This window comes from Rhyacophila brunnea, unplaced genomic scaffold (genome assembly GCF_057557595.1).
Source record: "Rhyacophila brunnea isolate RB1 unplaced genomic scaffold, BYU_Rbru_1.0 scaffold_14, whole genome shotgun sequence".
In the NCBI taxonomy this organism is placed as follows: domain Eukaryota; kingdom Metazoa; phylum Arthropoda; class Insecta; order Trichoptera; family Rhyacophilidae; genus Rhyacophila; species Rhyacophila brunnea.
In genome coordinates this window covers 23,698,471-23,718,734 of record NW_028232796.1, presented here as the reverse complement: position 1 = coordinate 23,718,734, position 20,264 = coordinate 23,698,471, and the positions used below count along the sequence as shown (strand labels likewise).

At 34.5% G+C, this 20,264-nt stretch overlaps 1 protein-coding gene and 1 pseudogene across 1 annotated transcript; one reads left to right on the top strand and one right to left on the bottom strand.

Moving 5' to 3' along the window:
* Positions 1-665: 665 nt before the first annotated feature.
* Positions 666-1,292, bottom strand: LOC147075759 (uncharacterized; annotated as a pseudogene).
* Positions 1,293-8,242: 6,950 nt separating this feature from the next.
* Positions 8,243-18,045, top strand: LOC147075758 (uncharacterized). Its single transcript, XM_085942073.1, has 4 exons — positions 8,243-8,471; positions 10,140-10,270; positions 15,184-15,330; positions 17,772-18,045. Exons 1-4 carry the CDS (start codon positions 8,356-8,358, stop codon positions 17,942-17,944), a joined length of 567 nt encoding a protein of 188 aa, XP_085798199.1. The 5' UTR covers positions 8,243-8,355; the 3' UTR covers positions 17,945-18,045.
* Positions 18,046-20,264: the final 2,219 nt, after the last annotated feature.

Below are 20,264 nucleotides of genomic sequence, written 5' to 3'. Positions count from 1 at the left end.
TGAAGACAGAGCCCTGGGTACATCCCATACTGGTATGCCTCTCTACCATAGTTGATCCAACCCTAAATTCGATCGATCTGTCGCTGAAGTAATTCTGAATTGATGCGGAAGAATTCCCTGGTAGTCTCTTGAGTCGCTGCTTTTGAAGAGTATTGATGCCAGAACGCTCTGTCAAACTCACCAGGAAAACTCAAAGGATTTATTTAATGTTGGAGTTTTCTGCAATTATCCGAAAGCGGTGCATTCTCAATCAGGTGGGCCTTAATTCTGTAGCACGGTAGTTTCTCCAATACTTTGCCGAGAGCCAGCAAGAGTGTTAGAGAGCGATAGGCATTAGGGTTCGAAGTCGGGTTGACTGCCAGCTTTAGTGATTACCTTCAGTAAGCCCCGTTTCCAACAGTTGGAGAATGTGCTGCTCTGCCCGCCCTTGATGCAGTCACTGAGTTAAAAGGTAATATCTGGCGTCGACATGGCTTGTAATAATTATTATAGATAGTTCACTCTGTTAACTGCAATGGACTTGAACATTATACCTACGATGTTTATTTTTATAACTAGATTTTGGCGGGATAACAGCCCAAGCGGTCACTGGAATGTGACAACTGGACGCCGCACTGTCGTAGAACGTAGACGAGGAATATTAATCAGTTTATATCTACTACTTGTTATAGTGTTGATATTTTTTTGTTGATGAAGAAGTTTAGCATACCCGGTTTTGGGGCTCCTTCTGATAAGCTACTTGATCTTCGAAACGATGTCTGTGGTTGGAGCGTTTTGTTCTTTTTGGTGGCTTGAATGCTGCTATCATTCTGTGGTAGGGGGTTATTTTCAGGTGATGTAGGCAGTGTTCTTTTATTGTTAAGTTTTACTATGATCAGTTTATCATATTTTATTCTGACTGTATTGCCTTTCTCTTTCTCTAGGATCATTTGCTGTTGTAATTATTTTCCTATTTCTAAAATGTACTGTATATAGTCCTCCTTCATATAATATTGAGTGTCTTTCAGCGCTGTCTTTTGTTTAAATATGTTAATCTTGAGACCGAGAGTAGTGAAAGTTACTATTATTGGTCGAGGTCTTTCACCTTTTCTTCCAATTCTCTTTACCTCTTGAATGTCTTTATGGTCTAATCTAATAAAAAAGCTCTCTCCTATCCACTTGGCGATGTTGTTTTCCAGTTCTCCGTACGACGATTCTCTTTCCTCGGTGCCAAAGAACAATATATTTCTCTGTCTTATTTGTTTGTCCAGAAAGTACAATCGTTTCTCTTGATTTTTGACCATTTCTTTCATTAAACCTATGTATTTCCAAGATTGATTGTACACAATATTAAACAATAAATGTCTTAAATAGTATAAATTATACTAGATTTATTTTTGACCAATTTTATCAACGTTATTTGTATATATAAAAATGTTATATTAACTATTGAAAAAAATGCCAATCCCGGGATCGTCAAATCGCAATCCCGAAATCCCGGGATCAAGATTTTGGCTCGGGATTGGATTCCCTAATCATGATGTAAACATATCTCTTGAAGTCCCGTTTAGTAAAATCTCATCGTAGGTTGCAAAGATTATTTTTTTCTAGACACGAGAAGCGTAAAGGAAGCGGCGTGTTATTGCGTGGAATAAATTATGACTTAGTATTTTCAAACTGGTTCCGATTATTATATTAGGTTTCCCATTAAACATTAGGCAGTTAATTTCTGGGTGTAGATTTGGTATACCAATAAGAAAGCAATTAAGTACCAATACATTTTTCAAGATTTTACGAACAATATAAATTGCCGTTTTTTTTTTCTAAACCAGTTTCAAATACAGTGCGACCATCGCATAAATAAAATCACCATCTAAAAAATCTTCACTTCAAATTTTCATTACTTAATTTATTTTTAAACAAACTACATATTCCGGAAGTAAACTAAAATAAAGCTATATTTTAACATACATAATTTGAAAACATCTCCCACTAGAAAAAAAATCAATTTTAGAAAAAATACGATACTATTGGATTGAAACGTTGAATAAACAATAGTTGATTAAATTATTAGCAAAGGTACATTTTAAAAACTAAAGAAAGGAGTAATCCGTGACGACGGTTTGAAATTAAGGAATAAATTGATACCTACCTCAATTTAATATACAAAAACTGATAGCCAATAATATAATAAAAGAGAGAATAAGAAATACTTATTACAACGTTTTTATTAGCTCGTATTCTTATTTGTCCGGTGGTTCTTTGCCCGGTACAAATCTTGCAATCGATTTTTAACTAACTTCCCGACTAGCTAGACATTTGAAACTTTTAGAATATTCAGAACACGATGCCAATGCATTTTTTAATACTTTTAGCCATATTTAAGTAGAATTGAATTCATTTTTAGTTAATTCTGTTTTGTATGAAAAGTTATTTCGACACCATTATTGGTTGCTAGGGGCCTGGGGTCCTAGCAACTAAATTATTAATATATACGTGCGTTACTATGTAAATCAATATGACATGTCAAAATGACATTTCAGTATTATTTCTATAAGTACAATATTTTTTGATCGTTTAAGCTAGTCAAGTCAAGTTTATATGATTCAACGGAAAATTTAAAAACGTTGTAAGTAAATAAAAAGTTCTTTTTATCTTGTAACTATTTATAATAATAAAATTATAAATTACTTGTTGTCGTAATTAAGTAAGATGCCCGTAGCTTAATTGGAAAAGTACACTGGTACGAATCAAGCGGTTACAGGTTCAGTCACGTCGGGTGTCGTATTTTTTATCTAGTATGTATATCCATGAGATGTTCTCAAATTATATATTTTCAATATAGGTACCTATACAATGTTACATCCTCAAATCTTGTGTTTTGTTAGATGAATAAAAAAAGTAGTATATTAAAGCTATATTTAAAAAAACTCTCTATCGCAACGCTAAAGAATTGAAAAATAACCTGGATAATTTTGAAAGGAAGATATTGAGAAGGATATTTGGAACCGTATGCGAGGAAGATGGCGTGTAATGAGGAAGGTAAAACCAAACCACGAATTTTATGCATTCTATAACGATCCACCCGTCATCTCACAGGTGGAAATAAGGCGGCGCTTTTGGGCAGGCTATATCTTAAGGATAGAATGGAACCTATCTCCCAAGACGCGCGTGTTTAATAGACCCAAAAGAAAACGAAGGATTGTAGGGCCTTGACTACGATGGACTGTATAGATAGACACACATCATCTCTGAAATCCCGAAATCCTGAATGCTGAAAACCCGAAATCCCGAAAGCCTAAATCCCGAAAGTCGAAATCCCGAAGGCCGAAATCCCGAATACCGAAATCCCGACCACTGTAATCCCGAATAGCCAAAATCCCAAGGATCGAAATCCCGAAAAATACAAACAGTACCCAATAATTGCGCAATCTTAAGACTTATCTTGAATTGCGCAAATTTTACAAGATAGACAAAAAATCTTTTTTTGTGGAAAAATAGGTATTTTTTTATTTTTCGGCATTTCGGCCTTCGGGATTTCGTCCGGCACCCATCTCTGAGGGAGGGAGGGGGCAGGTGACAGAGAAGAGTGAACACGTTTCCTTTAGGCCAGTGGTCGGCAAACCGCGGCTCGCGAGCCACATGTGGCTCTTTGGCCCCTTGGGTGTGGCTCTGCCACAAATGACCACGTATAGGCTAAAACAGTGAAAGATAGAACAGTCAAAATGACTTCGAATATAACCAACCAGCAAGTCGAAGATCTTAAATTGGTTTCAGCCTTATCAATAGCACTTAAGGAGTCTTGTGATATATGTGATACAGCACAAGTTTCACGTTTTGTACGATTTATTTCATCTACCTACAGGTCCTAAAGAAGAACTTGTAGGATTATTGCCACTCAAATGTCAAACACGAAGAGAGGATATTTCAAATGTTGTAATTGGGTGTATGGAAAAACATCATATTCTACTCGATAAAATTGTGTCAATTTCAACAGACGGGGCGGGGCGTTAAGTATGACCGGCCGTGACCGGCGTAAGAAAAGGGATTGTTGCTATTTTGAAAGAAAAAAAATCACGATACACTTGCTTACCATTGCATTATTCGTCAAGAAGAGCTTTGTGCGCAGACATTTTCATGGTTATGGAATTGGTGATTAAGATTAACAACTCTATTATAGAAAAAGCTTATCGATAAAGAATTATGGAGCTCTAAATTTGAACATATCTGTGATTATATAGACATATTGGAGAAAAACAAATGTGAACATGTTTCATAGCACAAGTTTAGTAGTCTGCTTTGAAAGAGCTGGAGAAGGAAGACATTGTGATTTTTAATACCTGGAGTAGTATTCCTGACTCATGTTATCAGTTGAAAAAACTAGTGTTTTCTGTTCTTTCCCTTTCCGGTTCTACATATTTATGCGAACAATCTTTTTCAAGCATAAACCTTATCAAGAGTAAATTGAGGTCGTCTTATTGACGAGAACCTGGAATCGTGCCTAAAATTAAAAACAACAGCATACAAACCTGACTTATCCAAACTTTTCAAGGGCAAGGCATTCAGTCATGATAATAATAATAATTTCATGGATACCTTACTAACAATTTAATTTTTATCAATAAATAAGATCATTATTAAGAATAATATCACGTCAACAGTGTATCTACCTATATAGTAAGTTTAAGAAATTTGGCTCTCAAAAGAAATCTCAATCGTTGTACTGTTGATATTTGGCTCTGTTGACTAATGAGTTTGCCGACCACTGCTTTAGGCGATCAAGGTTCACACGGCGATATAGTGACAATGATGATGATGATTGATTAACTCAACCCGTTCTTGTTCTCCCATAAGGAGCATGTCTTATCACCCATCGTTTCTTCTTGCTTCATATTTCAAATGATAATAAGGATTGTCAGGCTGCCTACTTCTCGACGGTCTCCAATTACAATCTACTTGTTTTGGTAACTTCTAAATGCGACTGTTCCCAAAAAACAGAACGAATGGTTAGTTTAATTATATTTTTAAAAAATCTTCCCGAGTAGAGTATTATAAATAACTAATAACGATCGTTTTTACATACTATTTGGCACAATGACCTTTACCTGTGTCGGCTCTCCTGAGTATTTCAGCAAAATTTTGTCTCTGAAAAAGCAGTTGTGTGAAAATTGTCAACTGAGACACATCTCGGGATAAAATATTTGACAATGAATATTAACACTAAGTGCCTGGCGGTTTTAGTGGCTCTGGTCAGCTGCGTAGACAGGACGACATCAAGTCTTCGTGAGTAGAGAAATATATAATAATAAATGTAAACATTTTTAACATCTTTGACAATGAAAGAAAATACAAATTATTTGATGTAGTACGTATGCTTTATTCGTTTAACTATTGTTTTTATTTATTTAAAATATGATTTAAAATTTTAGGGTACGGTTTCAGAACGTTTTTAACTCGTAACGTCTTTTTATAACAGCCAAGTAAATTGCCAGATTTACATTAATTACACACTACAAATAATCATCACATTTCTATTTAATTAAGTAAAACTGCATTTGTTTCAAAGACAACACTTTTTCTGGTGTCATGAAGACTAATAATAAATTATTATCGTTTCCATCGGTACCTGATTGTTTGTGGATATATTATTATTATTAATAATTGTACTTAATTTTGTATTGAAAATGTTTCCATTTGTAGACGTATTATTTGATTTGCATGTCAACGAGGTTAATCTAGTGTCGATCACACTAGTGTCACATAAATATATTAAAAATAAAATTAACCTAATTATGGAAAGTTGAAATTCTATCCGAAAAAGGTCTAAGTATAATATTCAACTGTGTGGTATTCAAACACCGACACACGAATAAACATGATTTTTAATGTCATTTAACTTTACATCCTAGTCAATATTTTTTAGTTTACTATTTAGATGGTGACACAGTAGTAAACACATTGCGCCCACTTCGATGGTCGCGATCTATGGGTTAAGAACCTACGAGTTAAAGGGATTAATCATTTATTGTAATGTCATTAAAAGCTTTTAGCGAATATTCAGTCATAACTATGAATACAATTAATACCAGAGTACATATAAATAATATTACTATTACTGACTACTTTGAAGTTAAGACTTTCCGCTTAAATAAAAATAACCTAATCATTATCATCAGCCTCGATTGAAGTTTATGATTTCGCGATTTTTGAGATTTTTTTCTTTTAATCGAGATGTATTAATTATTTTTTACGAGAATTCTCGAGAATCACATTGGTGATTTCTGTCGTCCTTGGTTTGGCAGTACATATATTAAAATTAATTGATGATTTATGTCTTCAATTCTGCATCATTTAGAAAATTTGCGGAGTCATACTGCCAACGTGAAGATTTCTTCACTTAGATTGTTTGGCAGTTTTGTATTAGGTTTTGTTACAGATTACGATTTCCTCTACGTACCTACCTCCCTCTCCCATGGGACTGCTCCTGAAACATTCTCAGTCATAAAAAATGATACTTCACATAAAAAGTAAGTCCCGGATAAGCCCGATTAAGATGGGGGTGTCGTGCGGGGCGGTGGGCCATTAACTTCAATGATGATTTCTCGAGAAATGAGAAATATTGAAATTTTGCAAAATTAATTTCTCGAGATTCAAGATTGAATACATATTTCTCGAAAATTCTCGGCATAAGATTTTTCGAACACAACCTTTAGTCTAGATCATGGGTGGCTAACCTTTTCAGCCGCCGGGCCAGATTTAAAAAATGAGATTTCCTACTGGGCCGCACAACCGATTTTTTTTATTATACAAAACAAAAAAGAAATATGTATTATATAATATATTAATAAAAGAAAACGAAAATGAGAATCAAATATTTATTAGATTAGACTTTTTTAAATAATAAAAAATAAACAAAATAATATAAAAATAGTAAATTTTAGTGAGAAGTTTGATTTTGTGTGGCAGAACTAAGTGCGCCAATATCGATATCGAGTGAGGTTGTTCTTACACGCAAACAGTTTTCCAAATGCACATCAGTGATTCATGTTCTCACTCGGGATTTGATATGCTTCATCCGACTAAAAAGCTGTTCACACGTGTAAGTGTTTCCAAATAGCGAAGTCGTCATGTTTATAAATTTGCAAGAAATTTCTCCTTATCCTTGGCCATCCATGATCTAGCTCTAGATCAATCCACTACCAGAAGCAGGCCTCTCGCAGGTACACTCTATGATACAATTTTTTTGTTTCATTGTCACTTGGTTTCGCACAGCTGTACTTTTTACAGTTTTTGTCAATCTACCTACATCAACGTAATCAACCTAAATGATATTTTTACTAATATATCACGTGGAGATTTTTACACGCATGGAAAAGATATTAGCGCATTACCCATTTTCTGCGTTGTAATATCCAGGGACGCGCCAAACGGGGGTTTTAAGTGTGCGAACCCCCGGGCGACATGATTCAAAGGCCGGCAAAAGTGCGGGATTTAAAAAAATATATATTAGATTACGTTATTATTAGAATATATAATTATGTTACCTATTCTTTTAAATAAAATAAGTTTTAAGAAAAAAGGCGCCATTTTCTTATTAGTCAATTAATATTCTTTTAAAAATTATACTACTCTGCTTCATTCATATAATATATTAATTATATAGACATATTATATCTATTGTTTCAAGATATTTTACATTATAATAACTTTTTTGAAATGTATTTTGATGATAATATAATAATTGTTTTAACTTTGCTATGACTTCTATGATGTTTGCATTATTTTTTTATCATTATTTGGGGGGGGGGGGGCGCAATTTTGGGCTGGCATCCGGATGTCAGCTATCCTTGGCACGACCCAGCTATTACCACTGCCTGGGTTCAATTCACGTGTTGTATTTTTTCAATTAACATTAATCCAACCAAGCCCCATAAAAAATCTTTTCAAAGACACCTTCACACTGTGGAACTCCGAGTCTCGGAACGGAAATGCTGATTTGATTTACTGACCTAATAATTCTTAACCTAAAGGGGAGAAAACCGAAAAAAATAATTCTGGACAGAAGATGAACAGCATGTCTGAAGCATCTGGCTAGAACGAGGTTTTACGTCTGCACAATCTTGTTGTTCCGGTCAGCGATCTCAAAGGTGGAGATTGTATTGATGATATTCACCCTTCAACATGACAATTAAGGAAGAATAAATTATATTTAAAGTACCAAATTAAAATATGTAAATACTGCATTATTTTTTTCTAGCTTCCTTCATCACTCCATGCTACCGAGATGCTCCAAACCTTCAAGAGTGTATCCTGAAAGAAGCGAGAAAAGTCAGCAATCAATTCATATCGGGAATACCAGAGATAGGGCTGGCAAGCATGGATCCGCTGCTGATCGGAGACGTTGATGTGCTACCTGGATATCCAAGATTAAAGGTCATCACTCATGCAGCAACTGTAACAGGCTTGAAAGATACTACGATTATTGACATCAAGTGCGTATAAATATTATGTTATACAATGCTAGCGAGGATCTGTACCATGGCCACTTAATTCCCGAGTTACATTATCTCAAAAAGTTGAGCGACGCCACCCCATTTTTGTATGTGAAATATATTAGTGAAGGTTTCAGTTTGATCACAATAAGAATCATTACCTAGATCAGCGAATTCCAAACTGGGGAGGCGCGGACTGTTGCAAATGGAGGCGAGAAAAGTTTAACACAATAATGTAGCCACAGGTTTGCAGTTTGCAAGAATAATTCATAATTCGTTCATAAAACGGCAGCTAGTTATAAACTACATAGTCCTATAAAAGTCCTACTACATAATAGTCCTATAAAAGTTAGGTTGTTTGCAAACCTGTATGAAGATATGGAGACTAATTAATTTTAATATACCTCATTTATATACTATTGTGCATGGCTTCTACAAGAGGGGGGCTGACAGGGCTCCAGCCAGTTGCGGATCGACCAGTTAAGTGAGATAAACACACACTAAAAATTCGTCCTATTAAAAAAAAGGCGCTGTTTTTGTTGCATAATATTAACATTTTATAATATATGTGTCTGTGAGATACAATTTGATGCGATTGTGTGATGTATGTGATTGATGATAATTCACATGTAGAATTTTATTTTATAATTATTATTTGTAGTGTTTTTTCTGACTAATAAAAATGCCTAGGTATATTGAAACAAAAACCTTTGAATTGAATCGAACTGAGGAATAATATAATACTTTGTCAAGAAAAGCAATGCAAGTAGGTACTGCTACCGTTCGTATTAGATGCAATGAAATCCATATATCGAGCCAGTTTAGTATAAAAAAGCACTTTGTGTAAAAATATATTTAATGAAATAAAGGGGGGGGGGGAAGCGCCAAGATTAGATTTTTTAAAAAGGGAGGCGTAGTAACGCAAAGTTTGGAAACCATTGATCTAGATAATTAATAAAAATGTTAGTTTTTTTTGTACATAGTGTTGTGTGGGATCCCACGCTAGCAGAACTGGACCGACCCCAAAATTTTAATATAGTGTATTAAAATTTATTTTGAGGACACTGTAATTAATGGCCAATGTATCACTGCACTATAACTTGTGTATTGATTTTAAAGTATATATTATATACTTATCGACCGCTAAAGTGATAAATATTATCAAACCTATGGTAGGTTTGTATCAAAGTATTAGCACTTATTGTAACAATTACAATAAGATGTTTGTAATTATTGCAATACATGATATATTTTAACAGCAGCAAGAGAGATGCTGTTAAAATATAGCACGATCTATTGTTTTGTTTTGACTACGAAACATACATTATTAAAGTGTGTCACTGATTTAATGGTAAGTGGTATGATTGCTAAAAATCTGTCAAGGTTTAATAATAATAGTCTATAACAAAAAGGGCTTTTTAACGTGGTCGAAGAAGACACCGTGGGTAAAATACTTGGTTACTTCAAAATTGTAATATTATGTAGGTATTTTCATCGCTTTGGTACTTGTGTGCCGAATTTCAACTCTATGGCTATATGGAAAGTAGGCGAGAGTAGATACCAAAACCTGACATACACAAATAACTGGCAGAATTTTTTTGTAGATTTTAGTTATATAATATTATGGTATATGTAATTATTGTAATATATTATAATTTTTTTTTTCAGTATCGACCCAGTTAACTTGAAAGGATCTTGCCATATGTTAGGTGACTTGTCTATCAATGCCGACTACACAATCGATGGACTGTTTTTGGTTTTCCCGGTCATGGCACGGGGGAAATCCGTTTTTTATTTGAGTAAGCTTTTAGTTATAAATTTGGAAACTTTTTCTGTGTCTTTCATCCAATTAAGTACATGTTATTTGATTTTGGTTTCGATGTACCTAACTCGGTTACCTGTGGTTTGTAGACGACGCTGTTGTCTACATCTACGTGTAATACATCAATACCAGGAACTTTCTTTTTTTCCTACATGATTTCTTTGGTAGATACTTGATGCTAGTTAAAAAATGTACCGACAGAGAAATCTTTCGTCTACCCCGGCCAGCGCTCATGAGAGCTTATAGGGTATCCATGGAATTAAGCAAATCCGAATCGTTTATGACGGTCTCATCTTACGCCGGAACCGTTTATTGCCGTAATTAAACTTGTCGAGTGTTCACCCACTTGTCTGCGAATTTGTGTAATCGGGTGCCGCCATGTTCTATAATGCTCCATTCAAATAACGGTGTTTGTACATGCACGTCTATTTAAAACAAGTATTCCTTATATTAAAACAGAAAAATATTTTTTCTCTATGGTCAGTTTTTGATGTCTATGGGCACTTAACTGTCAAATAAACGATAATTTTTCACATTTTGCCGCTAGATAGCCCTAGTAGTCCATATATTTTGAACTCGCTATTACATACTTTCATATTATTTCTTTTATTTTTCGATTAATACTACATTATGGCCAGATAATCCGAATGCCGAATAAACGTTATTGAATAAATATAATCGTTACAATATAAACAAATGAAAGGAAATGGTTATCGTGATAGTATACCTACCTACCATATAATTATTATTCATAAATCGATTCCAGCATAACCATGTGAATTGAGTTGTTAAAAATATTATATATTTATTTGATTTTCTTGAATCTGCATCTGATGTGTATTTACTAACGAGACTCTTAAATTCGAAAGCGTTGCCGCTTTTACGAAATTTGCGGCATTGTAGATTAGCTTCATCTACGAAAGCAAAGTTTAGTACCTATAAATAAAGCATTCATGATTGAATAAAATGAAGCACCAATTATAGGATCAATTGTAAAATAGATAATACCATTAGACAATAATCAAAATAATTCACTGAATCATAATGAAATACGGAAGAAAACAAGTACCTAGGTATGACAATTATCAACAAACGCAGGCTGTCAGTTGCAATCTGTCAAAAATCGACTCTGCCGAATTTAGCAATCGGTTCGCCAAATTTATGATAGAGGGGCATTAGGTGTTCGGGTTCGGCGAGATGCTTATGTACAAATTTTTCATGAACGCAATTTTACGTTTTGCACGCCATCTGGCGTAAAATCGCATTCGAAAATATTGGATGAAAGGCCCCTAAATATAACTGCCCCGAAAACAAAAGTCACGATAGACACTTTGGTGGCTCAAAAGTGTTCCATAGCAATACTATTCAAATCCGGATATATGCCGGAAAAGTAATATATATATATTGATATAGCATAATATTATACATACGAGTGTAGTGAGATTGCTCGCAATAGCACACTGGCATGAAACGCATTTCCTTGTCTGAAATCTGGGAGTTTTCTCGGATCAGTTATTCTAATTGGTTGTATTGTCTGTAACGCTGTATATCGCTTGAAATAGAAAAGTTTATGAGCCGGAGGTATACCTACCTAACTACCTCAGACGGACAAATGCAATAACAGTCTGTACACATCTGATAGGTACTACTACTAAATATTCGAGAATGAATTTTGTTCAGCGCCGCAGGCTAAAGAAAACTAATTTTTATGAAATATGCTGTGAAAATGGTTTTATTATTTTTTCATACGTTATATGCCGCATATAAGCAGTACATGGTCAAATCAAATCAAATCAAATCAAATTTATTTATTTTACATATAATGAACATAACAAATTATAAATTCAAAGCGTTCACGACATGACATAAAATAAGTGTTAATAATAAAAAAAAAAATAAAAATACAGAGAAAAAGTAATAAAATAAGAAAATAAATTAAATAAGTAACAAAATAAAAGTAGATGGAAGCACACAGAGTGAACTTTGATAAACCCTATCTTAAAAACTTATAAAACAACGTCCACCTAAATTCACCCTCACGTAAGTGGAATATATCAATATCCGAAGCGATTTCATTAAGCATGGTTACTGCCCTCCCAATTGGCATTACTAATGGCAGGTTAGTTCTGCACCGTGGGAGAACAAACAACGCATGCCCTCGATTCCTAAGGTAATTATCAGAGACACACAAGCCAATACCACCAAGAATGGCAGAGTTCACATTTACGCCGCGTATAAGTCTGAAAAAATATGTAGCTAAATAAAGATCCCTTCTAAATTTTAAGCTACAGTATGTAAGCATCCCTAAGAGAAAATCAGTCGGATAGAGCCACGGATAATATCCATACAACCGAAAGTAAAGGAGTCGTAAAAATTTCTTTTGGACTCTCTCCACCATAAGGCCGTACTTCAACTGATGCGGGGCCCAAACGATAGACCCACTCTCAAGTCTGCTTCTAACTAAGGAGTTATAGAGAATTTTTAATACCGTAACATCCGAAAAGACCCGGGAAGTACGCAAGACAAAGCCCAACATCTTTAGCGCCTTTTTACAAATGGTATCTATATGACCACTAAACGTCAGTTTACCGTCAAATGTAATTCCAAGATCTCTTACAGATGCTATTCGCGAGAGAACTCTGCCATGCATCGAGTACTGGAAAAACAATACTCGTGAGGCTTTAGTAAACGATAAAACATTGCATTTATCAATATTGAAGTCCAGTTTGTTACGCCTGCCCCAATCTAATATATTATCTATATCAAGTTGAAGTTGACGACAATCGTCCAAGGTGACAACTTCCATGAAGAGTTTCAAGTCGTCAGCAAACAACAAAAACATAGCACTTTTAATTACCAATGCTATGTCATTTATAAAAATCGTGAACAGCAATGGCCCTAAGTTTGAGCCCTGGGGGACACCAGAAAATGTGTAAAAGGTCTGTGACTGATAAAGGCCGTACGAAACGTATTGCTGACGGTTCCTAAAATAACTCCCGAATAGCTTTAGAAATCGATCCGACAATCCAATAAGTTGGAGTTTTTCCATCAGAATATCGTGATCGACTCTGTCAAATGCCTTCGAGAAATAATTGTAAGAACAGTCAACCTGGCTGCCTCTATCTAGTACTGACGACACATAATCAGTGAATACCATCAGGTTGGTTTCCGTTGATCGGCCTGCTCTAAATCCATGCTGTTCATTCATTATAAATGACTCAATTTTTGGAGAAATCATGCTGTGCATGATCATCTCCAGAACTTTTGCTGGTGTAGAGAGAACAGCTACCGGCCTGTAGTTTTCTACTGACGACTCTGTACCACTCTTATGAATTGGAGTCACCTTCGACATCTTCCATAATTCCGGAAAGATACCTGTCTCCATTGTAAGATTATATATATATGCAAGTGGGCCTTTGACAAAATCAACACACCCTTTTAAAAAAAATGTAGGGACGTTATCCGGTCCCAAAGAGCGCGTATTCTTAAGTTTTTTAATAAATCGAAACACGTCACCTTCATCAATTGGGAAGATGTCAACGGATTGGGCACCGCACGATCGTTTTCTTGACGTTGAGGCGACATCCGTACATGGTATACCAAATATTAAACGTAATATTAAACCAAAATCCTATGGAACGGTACATAACTCTCATTAGTTAGAATTTATGTCATTATGATTGCATAAAAACTTTGTATCAAAACTATACGATATTTTATCATTGTATGTGGAAATAATTAAGGTAACGATTTTCATAATAATTTCCAAACCGAAGCGCTGGTTTTAATTTTTCCGCTAGACGAGAGCGGTAGTCTCGAAAATTTCACGAACTGGAGCTGTGCTCCGGTGCGTTCCGATCCATTTCTAGAGCTATTTGAGGATTATTATTATAAATGCGTGTTTTTATCGAAACAATAAGTAATTGATTTATTAATCCAAGAGGGAATTGAACTCCAGGGTTCCTATAAAACTATGTATGCATTATATTATTTGTAGCTGAAGATTCAACATCAGCTAAAGTTTAACACTATAGCAACTGATGCTGTGAACTGATGAAAAACTGCTTTTAATCTACAATTATTAAAACACAACTTTTCACCACTAGGATTGTCCAAGATCTCGGTTGGAGCTTACTTGGATCGCAAAATATCCCGGATTTTCAGCAAAATTGTCTCCGGGAAAAAAATCGACTCTTATCCTAGACGTAAATCCTTGAATATTTCTTAAAAATGCTTTGGCTCGAAAATCTAAAAAACCTCTAGAATTTAATTTTGGATGCAATCCCTTAAACACTCCGGAAAAAAATGCCGGGAAAGCTAAGAAATGAACTCTCGACTCCCATTTTCACCGCAAATCAGAATTCAGGTATTTTTCGGAACAATCACTCAGATTGCCTACAAGTTCTATTCAAAATTAAGTTTAACATATTATGTAACTAGTGTTAGTTTTCACATCTTTTTACTACTTACTCATAACACCAATCTCGGAACTATTTTCCAGTGGCTTGATTTCGCTGAACTATTAATAATCATAGACATGTTTTGTTCTTTTGCCTCTTTCGTTGCTCCAAACCTCACTGCAATGTTATTTGTATTTTGTCCATATATTGCTTGCCCTCATATATTTTACACATATTTTATTTTTCATTCTGTCACACTCTCTGTGTTGTCAATATTGTATACTGTGATTGGTCATGTTGGTAAACCTTACAAATAATAAAAAAATACCTATCGTAGGAAGACGAATATTTAAATATCGTATTTTCTAATATAAAAACAATATTAAATCAATACTGAAAACAAGAAACGAGTGTATAAGACAATACCAGGGTGAAAGACGATATTATTAATTTAATAATTACTATAGTGAAATTTACATTTTATTTTCAGAAAACTTTGATTTGCAAATGTCCTGGGAATATGACCTATATAAAGGTAATGACGGGTTAGACTACCTCAAACTAAAGAATAGTAAAACCAGCTATAAAGCGGAGAAATTAAGCATGAAGATGAATGGCATTTTTGAAAGGGTTTTAGGTGAGTACAAAAACCTTTTTAAAGTTTGGTTTTAACACGTATAAAACTGTGATAAAATGCTATTTAACCGGCTTTCACATCTAAACTCGTCTCACCCGCAACGTGTCGAATACGTTGATGTGACATCATCGTTATTCACAACACACATGTTATCTTATGGAACTTCGCACACTGCTGGAAAAAAACATCTGGAGACACAATATGCAACTATTTTTACCCGGCATGCAGTGCAGGTATAATCCCGAAATGTCGCACTTCGTCATTCATTTTGATTTGCCAAGGACGTCATTGTCCTTGCACGGCCTTCAGTTTTGATTTATGACTATTATCCCAGTCGAGACGATTTTCAATGTGCGACTGGGCTTAGATAACCGCTCGAGCTGTCATGTTATTGTGGTGTTAACGACAGTGCACTCACTGCACAAGCACGACCTCGCCCGAAATACCACGATGTCGAAATTCGGGCTAAATATGGATATTCTTTTAAATAACCGCAAATAACTGTGTTACAAATTAGAGTTATCGAATCGCGGAAATTGTGATATTAAGTGTAGTTTTGGTGATATTTACTTAAAATATACCTGCATAATATGTTGTTAAAATATAAAGATGCTACGAGACGTAACACATAACCGTATCCGGAAATTTGTACGTAAACAGTTCACCGCAGGACACTTATTCGTGCGCCGCAGTACGTGAAACATGAATTCGTGTAACATTTAATCAAATGGCGAGTTCTTCGTTGAACATTTCACCGTTGAGTATATTTGTACGTATGCTACAAAATGTGGCAAATTTTATGAGATGTCTTTAAAAGGTTTGGTTAGGTTGGGTTAGGGTCAATCTAATTGGAACTACTCCTCATTATCTCCGCATTATGTAAGATACGTACAAATGTATTCCACTGTGATATGTTCAACGAAGAACTCGTCATTTGATAAAATGTTATGTGAACTCATGTTTCACGTACTGCGGCCGACGAATAAGTGTCCCACTATGAACTGCATACGTACAACTTACATGTAACCACACATAACACCCATGGTGGCCGCGCGGCTCAAGCGTTGGAATATAATGCCGTGGGTCCCAGGTTCAAATCCTGGGTCTGGTAAGTACACAATATTTTTCAATTTGTGTGTGAGTCAGGGTATGGACCTAATAGTTGAGCAAGTGGCTGACATCCATTTCTCGTAAAAAACAAAATCTGTTAATACAAACCTCCACTCCGTGGAGGCCCATATGATACTATGAGGATCGAAAAAAAAAAGTCGAAAAAAAAACGAGACAATGGCTAACTGCTAACTGAGAAGGCACGATAGAAAACATTTGTTTAACATTTAATATTTACCTTAACATAATGACGTATAGAAATCACTTTATTAACGTGTGTATGTATATTTTATTAGGGAGAGCGATTATTTCAGCTTTTCCACTTATTCAAAATATAAGATATTACGAAGATGACGTCATAAAAAATATTCCAGATTGTATGGGCAAAAGAAGCATTTTTTTGAGAAGCCTATGGCATAGGGATTGCAATACCAAATGAAAATGTCAATACCGGTTTTTCTGTATTTATTATTGAATACCGTTATACCGGTATTTCTTAAACATTATAAAAAACACAAGTAGGTGCTTACCAATAAAAATATAGCTATTAAAATTGTTTGAAAATACTATTTTATAGAAAAAACCTACATGCCTACATTTATTATGTTGACATTTAAAATATGTATTGATCATAAATTGTAGAACTAGTGATTTTTTACAAATAATTTGAACAAAGTGGAAATAGGTCCAGCTGTAGGAAAATCTTTTTAAATTCAACGCAAGTACAATCAATAATTATAGAATAACTGTCACGTAAAATTTTTGTCACGAATGTTTTCTATTTCGAAATAATATTATGATAATTCATCGAGACAATTACGTATATAAATATATTTGATGTAATTTGTTGTATTATTTTTTCACCTCTGTTGGATTCACTCAATATATTTGCATTTTAAAAGCACATAACTTATAATTCATTTTCAAAAACCTAAACGAGTGCTTAGTATTGATAAATACTGGAATACCAGTTTTGAAATACCGGTTTTGCAATCCTTACTATGGCATACTGGGAAAATAAGACAGTATGTTTGAAAGAAAATGTATAATAATATGATATTGTAATAAAAATCTATCGACGTCGTTTTATCTTTTTAATATTTGGTCCGTTGACTTTTTGTTTGGTTTGTAGATGAATAAAATGGACATAAATAGATGGCCATGTTATAGGGTGCTGGTTGGATGGAACTGATGGCTTTTTCAGTTATCTAATATGGCCATGCCCCACCTCTCTCCAACAGGTATTCTGTGAGGCCACGTTTTAAACCGCCGCTTCCCTTCGTCGTCTACGCACAATATAAATAAATAATATGTTATTTAATTTATTTTAGGTGAACTGCTGAATCAATTCCTCACTAGAAACTTGGAAGCAATCATGGACAGAATTGGACCGGCAACTATGCAGGCAGTGCAGACAAATATTGAGAACATCTTAAACAACTTCAATGCTCAAGTGCCTTTCGATGTACTTCTCCCATTGACCCCAAAAAATAATAATATTTAAATATTAAACACAGAGATTTTTGGACTTATTTGTAACATTTGAAAGAAAATTGATTGAATTATGTCATGTCAAAACTATAGTATTATATTGCTTAAAACTTTCACGGTACTTTTACTGGCAATATTGAAATACATCTGAGAAACGTTCCCTCTAATTTTTCGTCTGTGTATCAGGTCTCGAAATGACCGGAGCGCACTGGAGCGCAGTTCTGGTTATTATTATCGCTCCGTCTCATGGAAATATTAAGTTAACTATTTGTGCTAAGTATGCTATATATTATATAAATATTTGACCGTCTGAGCTATAAGTAGGACATACTTATAACAAAAAAATAAAACAATATTTTTATAAAATGAAACAAATATGTTGATATTTTCAAAAATTATCAAACGCTCCGGTTCGTAAAAGTTTCCAATTCGAGCACTGATTTTAACTAATTTCCATAGCTACATTCTACGGCCAATTTTATTAGAGAGAGAAATAAGTACCTGCAATATGTTTATCACGGTGTTAGTTTTTCTAGAGCTAGAAATTGAGCCGAAACCGACTGTGAACACCAACATTATTTTGAAAGTGACTTCCTTAATTCGATGAACCCAAAGCTGAACCGGAAAATTTATAAAAATAATGGAACTTAATTATAATATAATATTTTGCTGCTATCATTTTTGCTTGTCTTTTACTATTGCTGAAGCTGGAATTAGTTATTCCAAATTATATTAAACAGTATTTAAGGTATAAATTTCATTCATTCACTCATTCAATGCTTGATTGATTTCATTGTGTGTTAACAGTTGAGTTGGATCACCCCGGTCAACATGGTGTTACCCACTTGGAGACCAATATGGTTATTCGCAAATTTAGAGCATTTTCCAGAGCAGTGTTTATCAACCTTTTTACACCTGCGGACCACTGAAAACAAAAGAAACTTTGTGAGGACCACTTACAAAGAAATAAAAAAAATATTATTTGTATAGTAACGTAACTGGTCGTGGTTGATTTCGTCACGTAAAACCATTAATATATTTCAAGAATAAAAACACAATGCACAATCATTTGCAGGTGCACGGGTTTTGAAGATTTTATTTGAATTTTTAACATAGGCAAAAAAACCACCGGTTCTGAAACACTGGTTTAGATGGATAACTACCTATTTTTAAATTTTCAATTTCTTTTTTCATATAATCGAAACGGTATGTAGGTAGTACATATTCTATTTGATGCAGAGTTGCAACTGCCATTCACAAAAATATTCCAGCTCATCTATTCTGTACACAAGGCAGCTATAGGTGGCTATCGTGGGTAGTTTATCATATGTATGTATTGAGGCAATTAAGTGTTACAATAAGTTAACCATATAAACTGTCAAAACTGTTTATCTCGCTCTAAAAGTTAACACAGCCAAGAGAGATGCTGTTAAAACATAGCACTTTTTGACACTTCAGCGCATCTATTTTATACACAAGACTGCTATCGGCGGCTATCAACGGTAGTTTTTCATATTTTTGTATTGAGGTATTATATTTTTTTATAATTTACAATAAGTTAGCTGTAATTGTTACAATACTTGCTATAATTTGACATCACCTCTCTTGGCTGTGCTAACTTTTAAAGCAAGATAGTTTTGACTATTCTGACGGTTAACTTATTGTAGCAATAAATTATAATCCTCAATACAAGGCGGCTCTCGCTGTGCAGTGCGTAAGGCGCTTGCCTTCCACCCGAGAGTTCCTGGGTTCGATTCCCGGTCAGGACACACGATATTTATGTGTTTTTCTCAAAGCCTGGGTGTTTGTGATTGTTCAAAATTACTAACAACCACCTTGTACGAATAAGCAAGGACATGGTTATTAACAATTCTAAAAAAGCCTCAATACAAAAATATGATAAACTACCTTTGATGGCCGCCGATTGCAGCCGATAGCAGTCTTGTGTATAGAATAGATAAGCAGACGGTTAACTTATTGTGACAATTAACCGCCTCAATACATAAATATGATACCCTACCCTTAATAGCCGCCTAAATCCGCCTATATAATCCGCGAAATAATAAAAAAGGATTCGATAAGAGTGGCTGCCGCCCAGGTGTCAGCCCAAAATTGCTGCCCCCATTTTTTTTAAATGGAAATATGACGAAAATCAAAGAATTATTATAAAAATAAAGAAAAATTATTGTATTGTCATCGAATAATGTAACAAAAATTATGACTTAATATTTACCTATTAAATACTATAACATTCCTAATTACTATGTAAAGCGTCTTAAATTGATGGATATCTATCGATGGAGCACAGAAGCACAATAATATAAAACAATATT

Excerpts from the sequence above, each read along its gene's own strand:
- LOC147075758 (XM_085942073.1), top strand. The coding sequence starts at position 8,356 with ATGGATCCGCTGCTGATCGGAGACGTTGATGTGCTACCTGGATATCCA. Across the intron at positions 8,472-10,139 it reads ACTACGATTATTGACATCAA|TATCGACCCAGTTAACTTGA; the intron begins GTGCGTATAAAT and ends TTTTTTTTTCAG. Across the intron at positions 15,331-17,771 it reads CATTTTTGAAAGGGTTTTAG|GTGAACTGCTGAATCAATTC; the intron begins GTGAGTACAAAA and ends AATTTATTTTAG.